General features: G+C 38.0%; 1 protein-coding gene across 1 annotated transcript; it reads right to left on the bottom strand.

Annotated features, from left to right (window-relative positions):
* Nucleotides 1-1943: 1943 nt before the first annotated feature.
* cUnh10orf71 (chromosome Un C10orf71 homolog) lies at nucleotides 1944-17066 on the bottom strand. The gene is made up of 2 exons (XM_084092311.1): nucleotides 16587-17066; nucleotides 1944-14630 (listed from the first exon to the last, which is right to left on the bottom strand). The coding sequence occupies exon 2, from the start codon at nucleotides 14505-14507 to the stop codon at nucleotides 3024-3026; it is 11484 nt and encodes a 3827-aa protein (XP_083948437.1). The 5' UTR covers nucleotides 14508-14630; nucleotides 16587-17066; the 3' UTR covers nucleotides 1944-3023.
* Nucleotides 17067-17194: the final 128 nt, after the last annotated feature.

A 17194-nucleotide genomic window follows, 5' to 3' on the forward strand; every position in this document is an offset into this window, starting at 1 on the left:
ATCTAGAATACTATTACAGATAATTTGTTAAATAGCAAATATTAAATAAATATTACATCGAGTCTAAATTTAAAAATTAAATCAGAAGCCGCGCTAAAAATTGAGTTAGGCCTACGCAAAGTGACGAAAAAGCAGCTAAGATCACGTGACACCAGAAAAGTCTTACGTTATGACCATTTCTAGAAATCAACACAGTGCTTGCGGAGCACACATATTTGACTGATTTTTAAATTTATATATTTATCTCAGCTCAAACGAAAAGATTACCTGGTCCAGCTCACAAAACATAGGCCTATAATATGCAAGAGGTCTCAAAAGGTAAAGACAAAGTGCTGCTGAATTCTGTCTTCACAGCGCCCTCTAGATCGATCACTGTCGAAATTTCTCCCATCATTCTGCATGACGTGAAGGCTGATGGCTGACTGACGGACATTTTCACCAATCTGCTTATAAGATAAGTATTAATGTCTACATTTAGACTTAATATTTTACGTAGAGATTTAAATATAAATATTTACCTAAAATATTAAGTCTAATGCATTTAAGATTATAATGTATTTAAGTTTATAATTAGTCATGTGCTAATATGCCTGCATACATAATCTAAATGTTTTAAAATGCTCAAAAAGCCGTTCAATCTTTTGACATAAATATACAGAAATGTACTTGATGAGTAGCATACAGTTTTTCTTAGCTGTGTTAATATATTTTCTATTGTATTCTATGTTGAAGAGCTTAATTGGCCCTATTTTTAATAAACACTATTTGTTTACATGCCCGCCATGGACATAGCTCTTCAGAAGTAGGTGGTATTAGGGGCGGGGCATGCTCATTCTAGACAGCTTTTGATTGGACGTTCAGGATGAGTCATTCATATTTTGACTCTATTTTCCCAGAACAGAAAAACTGTGCATTTTAAATGACACAAATCTTTAACTCTTATGCTATTTTTTATTGGTCAATTGAGCAATTAATTATTCAAATATTACATTTGGGCATTTGTGGAAGAAGTTGAGGAGTGTGTTCATCTAATCCTGTGGATTGAAGTGCAAATTATGTTGTATTAAATATATTATTTGATGAAATATTATGTATTTTTTTATTAGTTAAGTAGACCATGGGGAATTTTGAAATTGGGTTTAATAATCTCCATCATGAACAACAAGCCTTGCAATGATTATATGAAAATGTGAACTCGTGAAAACCAGGCAAGATGTTGGTTATAGCGATCACAGTTTTCTTATATCTAAACCTAAAACATGTTTGCTACTCATACATGACCTGTAATCCTCTGTATGCTTCTCTCAGCCAACAGAAATCATATTGTAATTGCGCATTGCAACGGCTGATAAAGATGTCTCCACTTTGAGAAAACCCAACTCAGGGGAAAAATCAATTTAGACACTGTTGCTGTTGTTAATCTTTTTTTCTTTTCCAAAATGAATTCTCGCACAGCAAGCAAACAGAAAAACAAATAGCCTGTGATGGTTTTAAGTAATTTAGAGTTATTGTAGTAATATTTTTAGAAGATTGTTCGTAACATTCATTGCACGTGGATTATTGATTATTCAGTGCAGTAATTCATTCTATTATGAGAAGCATTGTTACATCAAATTAACTGGAGAGAGGCCAAGCAAGCCTTAAAAACCCTAAACTAAACTAAATAATGACACAAATCATTTGTTTCAAATTCTGTTTGAATGAAGTTAATGAGTTCTTTTGTTGCATTAATGATACATTGTCAGTGAAGTCATATCCAAACTCTGGTGCTCCAGTTGTTTGAGATATGGGCTTCCTGCATAGGTCAAGATACGGTCAACATCTGTGCAGTTATCACAGCTGCCCGCACTTATGTAAAAAAGAGATCAATAAGTCTGAGAAAGATAAGACAGAAATATTGTTAATGGATCTGATGACGCTCAAAGATTTTCTTACTTGATTCTGAATATTTATTATGCCCACTGGAAGTACTGTTTCACAGAACGTAAAAGAAAAATAATAATAAATAAATAATTATCAGCCATATTTCTTAAGAAGCATTAGACAAACAGATATGTTTAGAGATATTTTGTAATATATAATTGATTGATTTACTAGAGAACACAGTTTGTACTTACAAAGTGCAATGCACCCTATGTCCACTAGAGTGGTCTATTGTGCAGATACTGAAATCACTCAAACTCACAAATATATCAGTCTGTAGAGCCACAGGAATGAGGTAAAGAGAGCAATGAAGCTCATTCTCATCAAGTTTGTTACATCAGATAATACCTGCATTTTTTAATGCATTATATTTTTAATGGGTTCTGTGTGAGGACACAGCAGCCAGGCACAACATTTTGATTTCAAATCTTTCTTTAATGATGATGTAATGAGCTTATGAAAGACTGTAAAAGTAGTACATTGCAAGTTTATAAGGCAATTATTTCATAGTCATACTCATACATCATCAACCATGGCAAGGTAAAGACAGACCACTAATATGCAACCTGCCAAAGCACATCAAGGGACAAGTATTTAGTTTTAAACTGTCAAAACTTCATAGTGTACAATTTTCATGCATATTGTGGGTCGTTTGGAAAATCTGATTTAAAAAAAAAAACCTAGCTTTAATTTTATTTTGACAAAATGATCAGTGAAGGTTCTGGCTGGGTCTGAGGATGAGGCTGTAGTCGCTTCAGAAATGTACTTCCCTTAAATGTACTGTGTGCTCAGTCAGTGGGCATGGTCTTTGTTGTATTATAAACAAGTACACTGCAAAATAATGTTTAGCTTAACATAATTAATTGGAATGCTTCACAGTTCTTCCCTTGACTTTTTCTGACAATAAAGAGCCCCTGCCCTACCTCAGCTACAAAACACAGTTTAACAGCAATCCTTAAATACAAATCAAAAACAGTTTTAAGAACTTTTTTAACTTATTTAAAAGTCACAGTTAAATAGCTTAGATATACAGTCATGTAACTGTAGATTTGTGTACAAATTTAAAAAGTATTTACCTAATATCTAAACAACTTTACTCGTCACGTGCTCTCCATTGCAAAGTCCTCTAATTCACTCATAGTTATAATATCTGTGTGTCTTTCATTGGTGTTAATTCTGTTTTCTGCATTCTGCGGATAAACATTCTGTCTCCACAGTTCGCTACCTGTCTCAATCATATCCTGTTCGTCTGTTAACGCAGCCGGTGTTGACATTTCAGACGATGACCTCATGGGTGGTAATGAAGACGCGGCCATTGGCAGAAACCCACGATACAGCATGTAGGGAGCGTTTAACATCTCCACCGATGCTGGCTGCGTTAGAGCACCTTGAGACCTCTGACGGACGTTCAACTGTACGTATTTACCAGTTTCTGGGTCATAAAATGTCTTTTTCTTAACCGATAATGGTACGTCCAACATAAAGTACTGCCCTGAGTTTGGGTCTTGCAAAAGCTTTCTCTGTGTCATGGGGAAAGGTTGGGCAACTATACTGTGTGTTGGGTGGGTGTAATTTGGCTGGATGTCATACTGTGAAAGAGGAGGTGAGGCTTGTACCCCTGGATGTGTTGACAGTATGTCCGAAGGTGAAGAGGGCATTTCGGCGACATCTCTGATTGATTTGGACTCTAGCTGTTCTTGGTTTTCAGGCGGCATCTTGGGGGTCTCTGCCTTTTTCATACGCCTCGTTGCGATTCTTTGTGCTCGTCGAAGAGCTTTTTCGGATTTGGGGGGCACCGTTGGAGGTTTACCCAGTGGCCTCATATCACTACAGGCTGATTCTGGCCTTTCATAGCAGGCTGACTCTGGTCGTTCATAGCAGGCAGATGCAGGCCTTTGGTAGTTGTCTCTGTAGGTTTCATTCTTGGGCATGAAGGCCAAACGTATGTTAGCCAAATCTGTGAGGTTCGCTGTACAGTTGTCCATATCCTCTGACATTGTGCTGATGACAGAATGAGTTTCTTCTTCATCAAAAAGTTGGCTTCTTCTCTGATGGCTCTTTGATTGTTTTGTTGTGTATTCGGCTAAGGACAAGTTGTTGTGCAGTGTCTCTTTTACTTTATGGGGCCGATGGACTGCAATAGCTGGTTCATGTAAGACTGGAGGGTTAGCAGACTGATTGGGGAGAATTTCATCTTCTTTCTCTGAACCGCTCAAGTGTTCCTTTGGTGAGCCAACTCTGAAGTCATCACATGACCTGTGAAAGCATGGTTTGACGGTTTTGGTCACAGAAGACGTTCTCATGGTATTATCCTTCACTCTGAACATGATGGGTTTCCCCATCGCTGGAGAAGAAGAGTTGGATCGCGGTCCTGTCGCGTGAACTTTACCATAGTCTGTTGGACTCTGCAAAAACAGTCTATCTTCCTTTTTCTCTTCCTCTGATTTTTCATCTGAGTCTTTGTTTTGAGACATTTTGAAACTTGGAGGAGGTGGTTCACTTGTTTCCTTTGGCTTTAGCTCAGTATCAAGAGCATTTATTGTGTAATATTGTAGTTCTTCCATTTCTTCTCCAGGTGGTGATGTCATATTTATTTGGTTGTCTGCCAGTTTTACAGTGCTAGATGAAGGCAAGTTTGCAAGGGATTCTTGTCTTCCAGAATGAGAAATATTTGCCTTTTCAGTTGTTTTGTCATGAGTCAGTTGTCTTGATCTGCTTATTGTACCTTCGGCTTGCAATGGTACAGTATTTGTACCTTGGGGATTTTTGGGTTGATACAATTTATTTATTTCTCCTCTATTTGGATGCTCCATGAAAGCTGGTTTAGTGTTTGATTCCTTATGGTTTGTTAAAGCCATCAGTTGGGTGCCCATTGATGTGGCTCCACCTTGTGAACCTGAAGCTACCAGTGATATAGGTTTTGCTTGAGCTGTACTCATGCTGGGATTCAATTGATTGTAATTTTGTGAAAAGGTCTCTTTAACTGTTTGATTTTTCAATTGCGATTTCTCCCTTGAAATTATCTCTCTTTTAGACTTTCCCCTTGTATCTGGCACATTTACATGTGAATCTTTATGAATTCTTAAAACTGACTGATCATAGAACTCTAGTTTGGGGAATACATCATGCTCTTTTGTATCATCTTCAGCAGAGATAACTTTCAATCTAGCATAGTCTACGATAGCGGATATTTCTGGTCTAGTCCCCTTGTTGTTCCTTTGTGTAGCCTCTGATTTGGATAATATACCTTCTTTACTTGTGTTCTGTTGATTTAACTGAGAATTCTCTTGTTCATAACTTACGCTTCCTTTTGTTTCAGGGACAAAACTTCTCCCTGGCTGAGACTGGTTTGTATTAGTCCATTCAGCCTGTTTTGTCTCCGTAGCTTCAACATTTCTTTCTTTCTTCCCTCTGAGACTGTTTCTCTTTTCATTAACTTTCAAATCACCATTATTTTGTCCACTCAGACTTAATACAGGGTCTTCTTTCTTTCTTTTGTCACTGTTCAGTGTAGGTTGTTTATCATCATAGATATTTATCTCTTGTTTGCGAACTGGTCCTTGACTGGTCTTTTCTGATTCACTTGGACCATTTTTCTTAGGTGGTGTGATTTCTTTTCCAACATCATATGTATGTTTTTGTGTCGTTTCACTGGTACCGTTCAATTTATCCACGGTTTTGGGTTCATTTTGGGCTGTAATGGTCTTCAATGGTAACGTCTTTTGCTCTGTAAAGTCTTTTTCACCCACACGGTCAGTCACGACTGCTCCTTTCTTTCCTTTCAAATGTTCCCTCTTTATCACTTCATGTTGGTTTTTGTGGCCTGCCATGAATTCTTTGTTTGATGATACTTCCTCTGTAGACACTTTTATGTCCTCTAAGTTATTTTTTGGGACTTCAAAAGAGGCCTGGTCTTGTTTTACAACATTACACACATCCTCACCAATACTGCTAACTTTATCCTTATAATTATTAACATCTGTGGCAGCGCCGTCTTTTAAAACCATCTTCATCCTGTTTGTAATTTCATTACCTGTTTTAAATTCAACTTGTAACTTTTCTTGTGCCCTCTTCTCCCCGAAATCCCCCTTTCCATTCTTTTGCAGAGTTTGGGCATCTTTGTTTGAGACAGACTCTTGTTTCATAGCTATTATAGAATCCTCTTGTTTTGACTCATGTGTAGTTTTCTGAACTTTTAAGTTAAATGTTTCTCTTCCATTTATTGTATTGTTTTGCGGCATAAATGTATCAGTATGATTAAACATTTTGTCTTCACCTTCCACCATTTGAGGCTTCTTTTTAGGTACTGTCCATCCAGGAAATGTACATTCTGTGACTGTATCCTTTGCCATGGATGCATTAGAAATTGGTGCCTTTACAACTTCAGTATTTGTTGCTCTTCTTGATTCACTCGTTATTGCAGGTTGTTTAGCAGTCAGGGATGCATTCTCAGGTTTCTTTGGGGACTTTCTAGAATTAGATGCATCATCAATAATGTTTCCTATCATCCTCAGACTTTGCGTTTTCTCAGTGTTTCTCATTTGCTCTTCAACTTTCTTTTCCTTTGACTGAATATCATTTCTCCTACTTTGCTTTGATGGGTCAATATTATGAGTATCTTGATCTTGTTGTTCAACATTTTCTAAATCTTTTGCCATAAGGGTGGCATCTCTTGTAGAATGAACAAGTTTTGGTATATCGTTTCCTTTAATCTGTTGTTTTTCAGCCATGTTATTGGAACAAGTTATTGAAGGGATATCATATTGTGCTTGCTTGATTTTGCTCTCATTCTCTTTTAAAGGATGACTTGTAATGGATTCCTGCTGAATGGGTGCTTGTCTTGTGTCATCTGGATGTGTTTGTGTGTTATCCAGGCTTTTCTCTTTGGATACCAGAGTTTTGTTGATTCCATGTTTTATTGTTTTTTGTGAATGGTGAGTTTCAATTTCCTCCTTTTCTTTTTTTTCTCTCTCATCCTGCATATGTTTTAATGTGAGATGAACATGATCTCTGACTGGAAGCCCATATTTAACTAAGAGATCCTCATATGATGTACTGGTTCTTCCTATGACACTTGACTTATCCACGGGAGCAGGCGGTTCACATTTTCCAATCTTGTCTTCTTTTTCTCCAATGTTTGAAGACACTTCAGTCTGTCTGTGAACGTCATCATGCTCATTTTCTGCTTTGTCATTTTTAATATGAAAGCTTTCATCCTTCACACATCTCTCAGTTTCATCAGAACTCACTTCATCTTGTTTTCCTGTATTTTCTTTATCATCAATATGACAGTTACTTGACACACAAATATTGTAGATCATAGGTTCATCGTCTAAAGATGCTTCTGTTTTTCTTGACACACAAATACTGTAAATCATGGGTTCCTCTGCAGGCTCCTCTTTGCTAGGTGTAAGAATGGTGATGTTTGATATATCTGCTGTGGATTTTTCATTCTGTGTTGAAATAGGCTGTCCATTGTCCTTTTCCACACCCTCATCTACTAATACTTTATGCTGGAAGAAAACATTTGCTTCTTGTTTGTCTTCTGCTGCTTTTTTGGGTTCGGAATTGCCCGGATTCACTTCTTGAGACTCTTTTGTGGACTTGTTATTGTTTTTCTCAAGTGATATATCTAATGGTCTAGGAAATCCTTGTTCTTTTTGTTTTGGGCTTGCACTTTCTGTTTTTTTCTCTCTGGGTTGACTGTTATTTACTGCCTCTGAATTGTTTTTTATTCTTGACATACTCTGATGGCTCCTGGGGAGTTCATTCTTGTCAAATGAGAGCAGAGTCTTTGTATTTTCATCATCTTGATGGAGTTCTTTTTGCTGACAGCTTTCTTTTGCTTTAGCTGATGCTATTTGTGTTAGTGATTGTTTATTTGTTCCTGGTTTTGACTGACTCTCCACCATTTGGTTTGCAGAGGTAGTTTCTACAGCTTTTACTTGTGAACTATTATTTTGTTGCTTAGCCAAGTCATTTTCCTTTGTTGTAATGTTTTTGATTATTAATGCTTGTCCGTCTTCATTATTAAAAGGTTTTAGTGTTTTTGGCTCCTGGGTTCTTTGTGAGGCTGGATTATTTGCTGGTACAGAGTTGATTCTGACCATATTTTCTGTTGATAATGCCTCTGAATCTGAACTGTGCCCAGAATTATGTTTGTAGGTTCTATTTAAAAGCTTCTCTGCATCTGCACTCAGTGTATTTGTTTGAAGGTTTGAGGTGAGCTCTGATTTGGCAGGTTCCATTAGTCGTTTAGAAGGTGGAATTCCATTTTTAAACTTCATGTCACTTGATGAGGATGTCAGTTGACTAGCTGTAATCCCAGAGCTATTTTTGATTGGTTCATTTTTAGACTGCTCCACAGTAATCTTACTTTTATGATGTACATTAGGTTCCTCTGTGTTTCTGTCCAATCCCAAGAGAGAATTTTTATTCAAACTGCTGTTCGATTTTGTAGTCTCCGTGCTTGTAACTTGTAAGTCTTTTTTGGTTTGATCAGCAGGTTTAGTCATAGCTTTTTCAGAACAAGTATACTGACCTCCATACAGATTTTCTTTCTGATCATGCTGAATTGTTTGTTTTTCATTAAGGATTGCAGGTGGATTATGGGGAGTGGAGTTTTCTGTCTTGACTGCTGCTGTCAAATGACCGGACATCAACTCACTTGGTGACATTTCATGTCTCTGCTTTGCAGATTCCTTGTTGGTGTTAACATCCTTTGGTGAGATTCGGGATGGCTGGTAGTTTTTCTGGACATCATTTTTTATATCTGCCACTCTGTCCGGAGTAAACGTTTCTTTCTTCATCTCTTTATCGTCTGCTGGATGTTTGTCATTATGCCTTTCTATAGCCAAAGGTTTATATTTTATGTTCTCGTCCTTCTTCTCCGAGACTGCTTTCTGATTTTCTTCAAAATGAAGAAGTTGTTTTTCCATTGATGATGGAGATCCATTCTTGGGATGATCATTGTGTGTTTTAATTTGTTCTTTGTTCTGGGTTACACTGGAATAATTGATATCTGGTAAGTCTTTTTTGGTTTGGTTAGCAGGTTTAGTCATAGCTTTTTCAGAACAAGTATACTGACGTCCATACAGATTTTCTTTCTGATCATGCTGAATTGTTTGTTTTTCATTAAGGATTGCAGGTGGATTATGGGGACTGGAGTTTTCTGTCTTGACTGCTGCTGTCAAATGACCGGACATCAACTCACTTGGTGACATTTCATGTCTCTGCTTTGCAGATTCCTTGTTGGTGTTTACATCCTTTGGTGAGATTCGGGATGGCTGGTAGTTTTTCTGGACATCATTTTTTATATCTGCCACTCTGTCCGGAGTAAACGTTTCTTTCTTCATCTCTTTATCTGCTGGATGTTTGTCATTCTGCCTTTCTATAGCCAAAGCTTTATATTTTACGTTTTCGCCCTTCTTCTCCGAGACTGCTTTCTGATTTTCTTTAAAATGAAGAAGTTGTTTTTCCATTGATGGTGGAGATCCATTATTGGGATGATCATTGTGTGTTTTCATTTGTTCTTTGTTCTGGGTAACACTGGAATAATTGATATCTGGTAAGTCTTTTTTGATTTGATCAACAGGTTTAGTCATAGCTTTTTCAGAACAAGTATACTGACGGTCATACAGATTTTCTTTCTGATCATGCTGAATTGTTTGTTTTTCATTAAGGATTGCAGGTGGATTATGGGGACTGGAGTTTTCTGTCTTGACTGCTGCTGTCAAATGACTGGACATCAACTCACTTGGTGACATTTCATGTCTCTGCTTTGCAGATTCCTTGTTGGTGTTAACATCCTTTGGTGAGATTCGGGATGGCTGGTAGTTTTTCTGGACATCATTTTTTATATCTGCCACTCTGTCCGGAGTAAACGTTTCTTTCTTCATCTCTTTATCATCTGCTGGATGTTTGTCATTATGCCTTTCTATAGCCAAAGGTTTATATTTTATGTTCTCGTCCTTCTTTTCCAATACTGCTTTCTGATTATCTTCAAAATGAAGAGGTTGTTTTTCCATTGATGGTGGAGATCCATTCTTGGGATGATCATTGTGTGTTTTAATTTGTTCTTTGTTCTGGGTTACACTGGAATAATTGATATCTGGTAAGTCTTTTTTGGTTTGATTAGCAGGTTTAGTCATAGCTTTTTCAGAACAAGTATACTGACGTCCATACAGATTTTCTTTCTGATCATGCTGAATTGTTTGTTTTTCATTAAGGATTGCAGGTGGATTATGGGGACTGGAGTTTTCTGTCTTGACTGCTGCTGTTAAATGACCGGACATCAACTCACTTGGTGACATTTCATGTCTCTGCTTTGCAGATTCCTTGTTGGTGTTTACATCCTTTGGTGAGATTTGGGATGGCTGGTAGTTTTTCTGGACATCATTTTTTATATCTGCCACTCTGTCCGGAGTAAATGTTTCTTTCTTCATCTCTTTATCATCTGCTGGATGTTTGTCATTCTGCCTTTCTATAGCCAAAGCTTTATATTTTACGTTTTCGCCCTTCTTCTCCAAGACTGCTTTCTGATTTTCTTCAAAATGAAGAAGTTGTTTTTCCATTGATGGTGGAGATCCATTATTGGGATGATCATTGTGTGTTTTAATTTGTTCTTTGTTCTGGGTAACACTGGAATAAGTGATATCTGGTAAGTCTTTTTTGATTTGATCAACAGGTTTAGTCATAGCTTTTTCAGAACAAGTATACTGACGTCCATACAGATTTTCTTTCTGATCATGCTGAATTGTTTGTTTTTCATTAAGGATTGCAGGTGGATTATGGGGACTGGAGTTTTCTGTCTTGACTGCTGCTGTCAAATGACTGGACATCAACTCACTTGGTGACATTTCAAGTCTCTGCTTTGCAGATTCCTTGTTGGTGTTAACATCCTTTGGTGAGATTCGGGATGGCTGGTAGTTTTTCTGGACATCATTTTTTATATCTGCCACTCTGTCCGGAGTAAACATTTCTTTCTTCATCTCTTTATCGTCTGCTGGATGTTTGTCATTCTGCCTTTCTATAGCCAAAGGTTTATATTTTACGTTCTCGCCCTTCTTTTCCAATACTGCTTTCTGATTATCTTCAAAATGAAGAGGTTGTTTTTCCATTGATGGTGGAGATCCATTCTTGTGATGATCGTTGTGTGTTTTAATTTGTTCTTTGTTCTGGGTAACACTGGAATAAGTGATATCTTGAAACAAGTGATTCAGCTTGTCTGCTGTGATCTCCTTTTTAACAGAGTGACCTTCTTGACCATCGCCATTGATATTCATGCTTGATTTTGTTGCATTTCTTGCAAGAATGCCTTGTTTGGCAAGTCCCTTTTCTTTAATCGCAGATATTTCCTTTTGAGCATGTGCTTTCAATTTTGACGTCAGTATTTCTTGTTTGCTTTGGCCTCTTTCCTTGTAAGAAAACACTCTTGTTGTAACCTTGTCAGGATCTTTAATCATTATTCTGTCAGTGTTAATATTTGTTTCATTTGTATTGTGGAAATCCTTTCTTATATAGGCAGGTGATGGACTCGTGACATCCTGCACTTTGTAGCCTTGTTGTTCTTGCTCTTTTACAGGCTCTGAAATGGTTAGTTTATCAGCTGTATCATATTTAATTTGATTTTGTGAGTGTTCTGATTTAGCCAAAACAAATGTATTATCCTTTAGTCTCCTTGCTTGCTCATTATCTCTAATGGCAAGAATATCATTGATGCTGAACCTGTCTTCTTGTTTAGTTGTATTATTTTGATCTGAGGTGTCAACTGGTACGACTGAATCTTTATCGTGCTGACCAGGATTTAGTGCACCGTTGTTGGTGGAAAACTCATTATGGTTTATGTGTTGGGTACTTGATGATGTATTGGACATTTTATAACTCTTTGCAACAGTTTGTTCCATCATCTCTGATTGTTTTAGTGTCCATTGTACACTTTCCTTAGTGTGCCTATCTTCACTTGTCGATGCCATGTGCCACTGTTTGTTAGGCTCATACTTGTATGGCTGATATGAGTACAATCCTTCATTCTTTTGACCTCTATGGTCTTGTAAAGGTGCATGAGCTCTCTGATCAAATGTATTTTGGGTTGCCATACTGTTAGAAGACGCCGTTTGCTCAAGATAATTGTTGACATTGAAGCTTTGTAAACCACAATAGACTTCCTTTAGAGGAGATGTTTTGTTCTGGAGACTGTTTCTTGGTATTCCATATGATTCAGTAGGCTTTGAAAATGTGTTTAATTGTTTGTCATGTACAGATTTATCACTGTAAGGCGTTTTCCTGGGTGATATCGTGTCTTCCTCCTTTGCAAGTCGACCAAGTTTTATGTCTTTATTGACTTTCTGCATGTACGTTTCCTTTTGGACAGAATAACTGTCATTGGCAGAGTATTGCTTGGCAGTTGCCTTCCTCTGTTTGTCCATCTCAATCAGCGCTGCTATTTCTCCTCCAAATGGCCGTGATTCCGATCTTCCGTTTGTTTCCTTGACAGAACCAAGATGGTCCCAAGGACATCTTTCTTTAATGGCCTCGTTTTGGCTATATTCAAGACATGTTTTTCTTCCAAAGTCCTTTCTTTGTTTTAGATCATTTTCACTCATGTTATCGCTCTGACCATATCTCAATGATGTCTGAGCAGGCAGAGAATGTGTCGGTGGGTAAGCCTTTGGAAGCATATTTGCTATTTCTGGCCTAGCAGGACTAAAAGTACCGTTGAGATCTTTTAATTGACCTTCTGAAGTCAGAGAGCTTTTACCTTGTGCTGAAAGATTGTGTGTTGAGAGCTCTGTGTTAGCCAGCAGATCTGTGCTGTGAGAGTAACCTTCTGAACTTCCACGGAACGATTTGTAATTAGCGACTCCGTCCTGAATTTGAGGTGAAGCTAATGTCAAATTATCATATGATCCAAAGCCATCTGTATAATCTTTAGGGGTGATGGGGGCTGCACTGGGCTCTCGGATTAGATTACATGAGGCCCGTGCATCCGTTCCAATCAAATTCTCCTGAGCCGTTTCTTGGGATACAAGAATATCCGAAAATCTGGATTCGCGGCCCTCCAGCTTTGACGTCTGCTTATTTCGATCTGTTATTTCTTGCCCTTTGAATCTAGTTGGACTGTATGTACTCTTGACTCTTTTTCGGTTGTCTTTGAGGTTGAACAGCAGACTTGAAGCTTTGGATTTGTAGCTATCACGCAGATGTTTGACATCAGTCTGAAGTTTAGGTTCAGTTTCACCCTGAGAGGAATAATCAGAAACAGAAGGAGTGTGTGCAAACTGCAGGATCTCAGACGTCTCTGTTTCTTGTCTTGTGTGAATAACCGGTGTGAGGAGCTGGGTGATGTTGAATGGCGTCACACTGCTAGGCACTCTGCTCTCGACCACTAACTCGTGCGTAACTTTGTTATTGCCAAACAAATTTGAATCTGGCCTGCATGTTCTCTCATTAGTAGGTGAGACCGTGGAGGGTCGGTTGCCTGGAAGTTTGTTCCTTACAAAGTTATTGTTTTTCTTCCAAGGTGGATAGTTGGAAGCCATCTCAGATTCACATCTCTTCTCAATCGCTGAGGCTTTCTGGAGGACCGTGGACCTGGAGCGCTGGCTGGGCACAACGTCCTGAATTTGTCTCTGATTGAAGAGTCGACTTTCGCACGGAGAGTTAGGAATTCTATTGTGGTCTTTCAGCTCTTTGTACATGGGAGAATCGTACCACCTTGGGAATTCACTAGCTGACATAAACCCTGACACATTCGTACTTTCAAAGGGGAACCTGTTGTACTCTTCCCACAGCTGGAAGGGACTGAATTCGCTATGGAAAAAACTGTTTGTGGAGTTCAATTCCTTGATCTTTCTTTTTGAAGAACTCATCAGGACTGTTGTGTCCATCTGGGCCACGGCTGCAGCCACGTCGGATGTGTAAAAATGGTTTCTGTAAGACTGAAAGGGGCCTGACTTAAAATTCTGATGATGTCCTGAGAACTCAGAGAGTTCTCTCTGGATGCTTAGCAGAGCTGATCTGTCCCATGATTCACTGCCAAAGTCTCTATACCTATCCCTTGCCAGAATAACGTCACACGTCCCACTTTCATGGTAACACTCCCCTGAACTAAAGGCTTTGATTAGAGATGACACTCTGGATGCGCTCCTGCTCTGCTGCCACGTCACCTCCTTGGAGCCATTGTTCATATAAGAAAAGCCTCCCTCCATAAAAGCCTGTTGCTGATGGGTTACATCCGTGTAAGAATGCTGGAATGTTGAGGCCATCTCGGACTGTCCTTCTGCCTCCCCTGAATCCTGAATCCTGTATGAAAATGTCTCCTGGGAGACTGTCTTTTGCTGGGTTTCCTTTGCAAAAGCATTATGTCGTTCGGTCGGAGACGAGGGGAATTCCGAGTCATTGTAAATGGCCTCCTCTCCAATGCACAGGCTCCTGAAGGCACGATCGGTGAGGTTGCTCACCTCCCTGTCCGTGTCATCCATAAAGCTGCCACTGCTGGATGTGTCACTGAAGCCATCTGAGTATTTGTGGTGGCCCTGCATGCTTCCCCGCTGGCCTGTGTGGCGCTTTTCCAGGGAGCTCATTTCACACTCTTACTCTCATGGACAGGTCACAGTTGTCCCTGTCAGTCTTGGAGATGGCTGACGCAGGGTGTCTTGCATTTAAGTAGTTCACCTTCTAAAAGGTGATCAAAATGCCTTCCTTTCCTGCAAGAGTAGCAGAGATGTCATAAACTAGCAGTTCACTGTAGTTCTCAACAAAGTTCTCGCAAATCACACTGCTATTGCTGAGTGATTCAGATGTCTAGTGCACAATTGACATTTTATAAAGTATGACATCCAAACCGTTGAGCTCCACCTTGCATACTGCACATTTATATCACGTGAAGTATATTTAGAGAAGGAAACTGCTTTCCATTCGTACACAGGATCACATATTAACCTTCTCTGACACTTGCTTACATGCACATGGCTTTCATATGGTAGTATTGGTAGAATTATAAAGCATTTGGTTCAAGCATTATATCCATGGTGGTTAAGGAGATTCGCCCTTCCATATGTATAGTGCTTTGAGTGCAGAGAGAAGTACTATATACATGTAACAAATTATTATTATTATTATTTTCTAGTATTAGATCATTTGTGACCTAATATCACAAAACCAGTCACAAGTCGCACGGGTATATTTGTAGCAATAGGCAACAATACATTGTATAGGTCAAAATTATCTATTTTTCTTTTATTCCAAAAATCATTAGGATATTAAGTAAAGATCATGTTCCATGAAGATATTTTGTAAATTTCCTACCGTAAATATATAAAACATTTATTTTTGTGAGTGAATGCAGCACAATCGTGAACATAAATGGACAACTTTATAGGCGATTTACTTTTTTTGCACCCTCAGATTCCAGATTTTCAAATAGTTGTATCTCGGCCAAATATTGTCCTATCCTAACAAACCATACATCAATGGAAATCTTATTTATTAGTATTTATTATTATTAACCCATGTGACTGGTTTTGTGGTCCAGGGTCACATTTGGCCTTTTGTATGTTAATTGTTAACATTTTGATTTTACATATTACAATAGAAGGCATAAATGTTTATTACAGTTGTGACAATTGAAAAATAAGATTAAATATGGATTCTTTAAATATTTAAGCTTCTTATGCAGAGCAAGATTCAGTACAACAAATGCAATGACAATTATTTCTAGATGCTTTGTTAATTCTGGGGAATAGCTATAAATACCCCCTACATTATTGTGGTTACAAATTTAAACACGCAAGTAAAAAATAAATTCCCCTGATGCTTTGAAACATGCAAGACATTTTAGTGTGAATAAATTTTGAATACCCTTTGCTTTGTGTTGATCTAGTATATTGATAAAGTATATGTTTATACTTTATTAATCACTTGCAGAGTTGTTTGTGTTGTCTGAATGATTAAAAACAGCGTAATGGTTCTCAGCCTAATCTTTAGATGAAAATAATATAATTTATTTATTATTGTTTTTAACAGAAGCAAAATAGGGTATTTGTTTGAAGCTGATTTGCATAGTTCACATAACTCTTTTATTCTTGTCCCTGCCTGCCCTGCCTTCACAGAGCGGTTGGAACGCTACTGAAGCTACTTTCATACAGCACTGTAACCATAGACACATCCCTTTAATAATCAGATTAGTGCTCATCTAAGAAGACAGATTCTTAAACTGCCACTCCTACATTTTTAACATTTGGTTACATCTTTGCTTTTTACAAGTAGTATGACAACATAATAAATAGTAGTTAGGGTTAAACTGCATGTTCATCATATGTTTTATTTAAGATAAATAAATAAATAAATTAATTAATTAGTACACTTAAAAGTATCATGGTTTTATTGCAATGATCATAGGTTGGATGCTGAATCACTCAAATCAAATGTGTTTAGCATTGCAGTATCCTTTAATGCTTTAAATGCAGTGGGGGTTTTTTTGCAGTATGGTTCTCATGTCCACAAATAATAACACATTTAACATATTATGTTGTTCAATTACATATTTCTATAAACCATATAATAATAAGCAACACATTTTCAGTTTGATATTTTTATAACAGCTTACATAAACTATAACATTCAACTGTAACATTCTGAACTCAAGTGAGCTTTTTTCTTACCTTTTGCTCTTATATCTCATTTTTTAGTGGAGAAAATATTTCTCTTGCTTCAGAAAGAAGCCATTCCTTATCCGTAGCATACTATATGTGGCAAACTCTGAGGGTTCTCCTTAAAGTTGACAAAGAGCAGATGTAAAGGCCACTTTGTGCAAGAGCCCCGGCGGGGCTAAAGCAACGAGGGTTCAGAAGCAGAAACGCTGAAATAGCAGTGGCATCAGGCAGAGACGATCGAGCTGGAAACATGGGATGAAGGCTTAAGACACCACACGTATTGGAATAACCATGTGGTGTCAAGTGTCAAGCAGATAAAAAAAAAAACTAAAAAAAAATAAGCCTGTAATTCTGTTGTGCCGTGCCAGGCCTTAATAGTCAAAATTACATTTGAGCACCATTGGAGTTTATAATGCCAACAGAAAAAAAAATGAAAAAAACCCTGTTGTTTGTGGCATGACATGTATCCACTTGTGGAGTTGTTGTGGTGGATAGCATGTATCTAACCAGATGAACATGTGCCCACGGTCTAAAAATAGCTTGTTGCCTCACTAACAAGTGTCACCCACTTCTTTTGGCTGAATCGTGCCTTAGACTTGTCAACAGATGATATCTGA

This window comes from Abramis brama (assembly GCF_963993115.1).
Source record: "Abramis brama genome assembly, chromosome: 19".
NCBI lineage: Eukaryota > Metazoa > Chordata > Actinopteri > Cypriniformes > Leuciscidae > Abramis > Abramis brama.

Coding starts and splice junctions, on each gene's coding strand:
- cUnh10orf71 (XM_084092311.1), bottom strand. CDS start 14,507: ATGAGCTCCCTGGAAAAGCGCCACACAGGCCAGCGGGGAAGCATGCAG.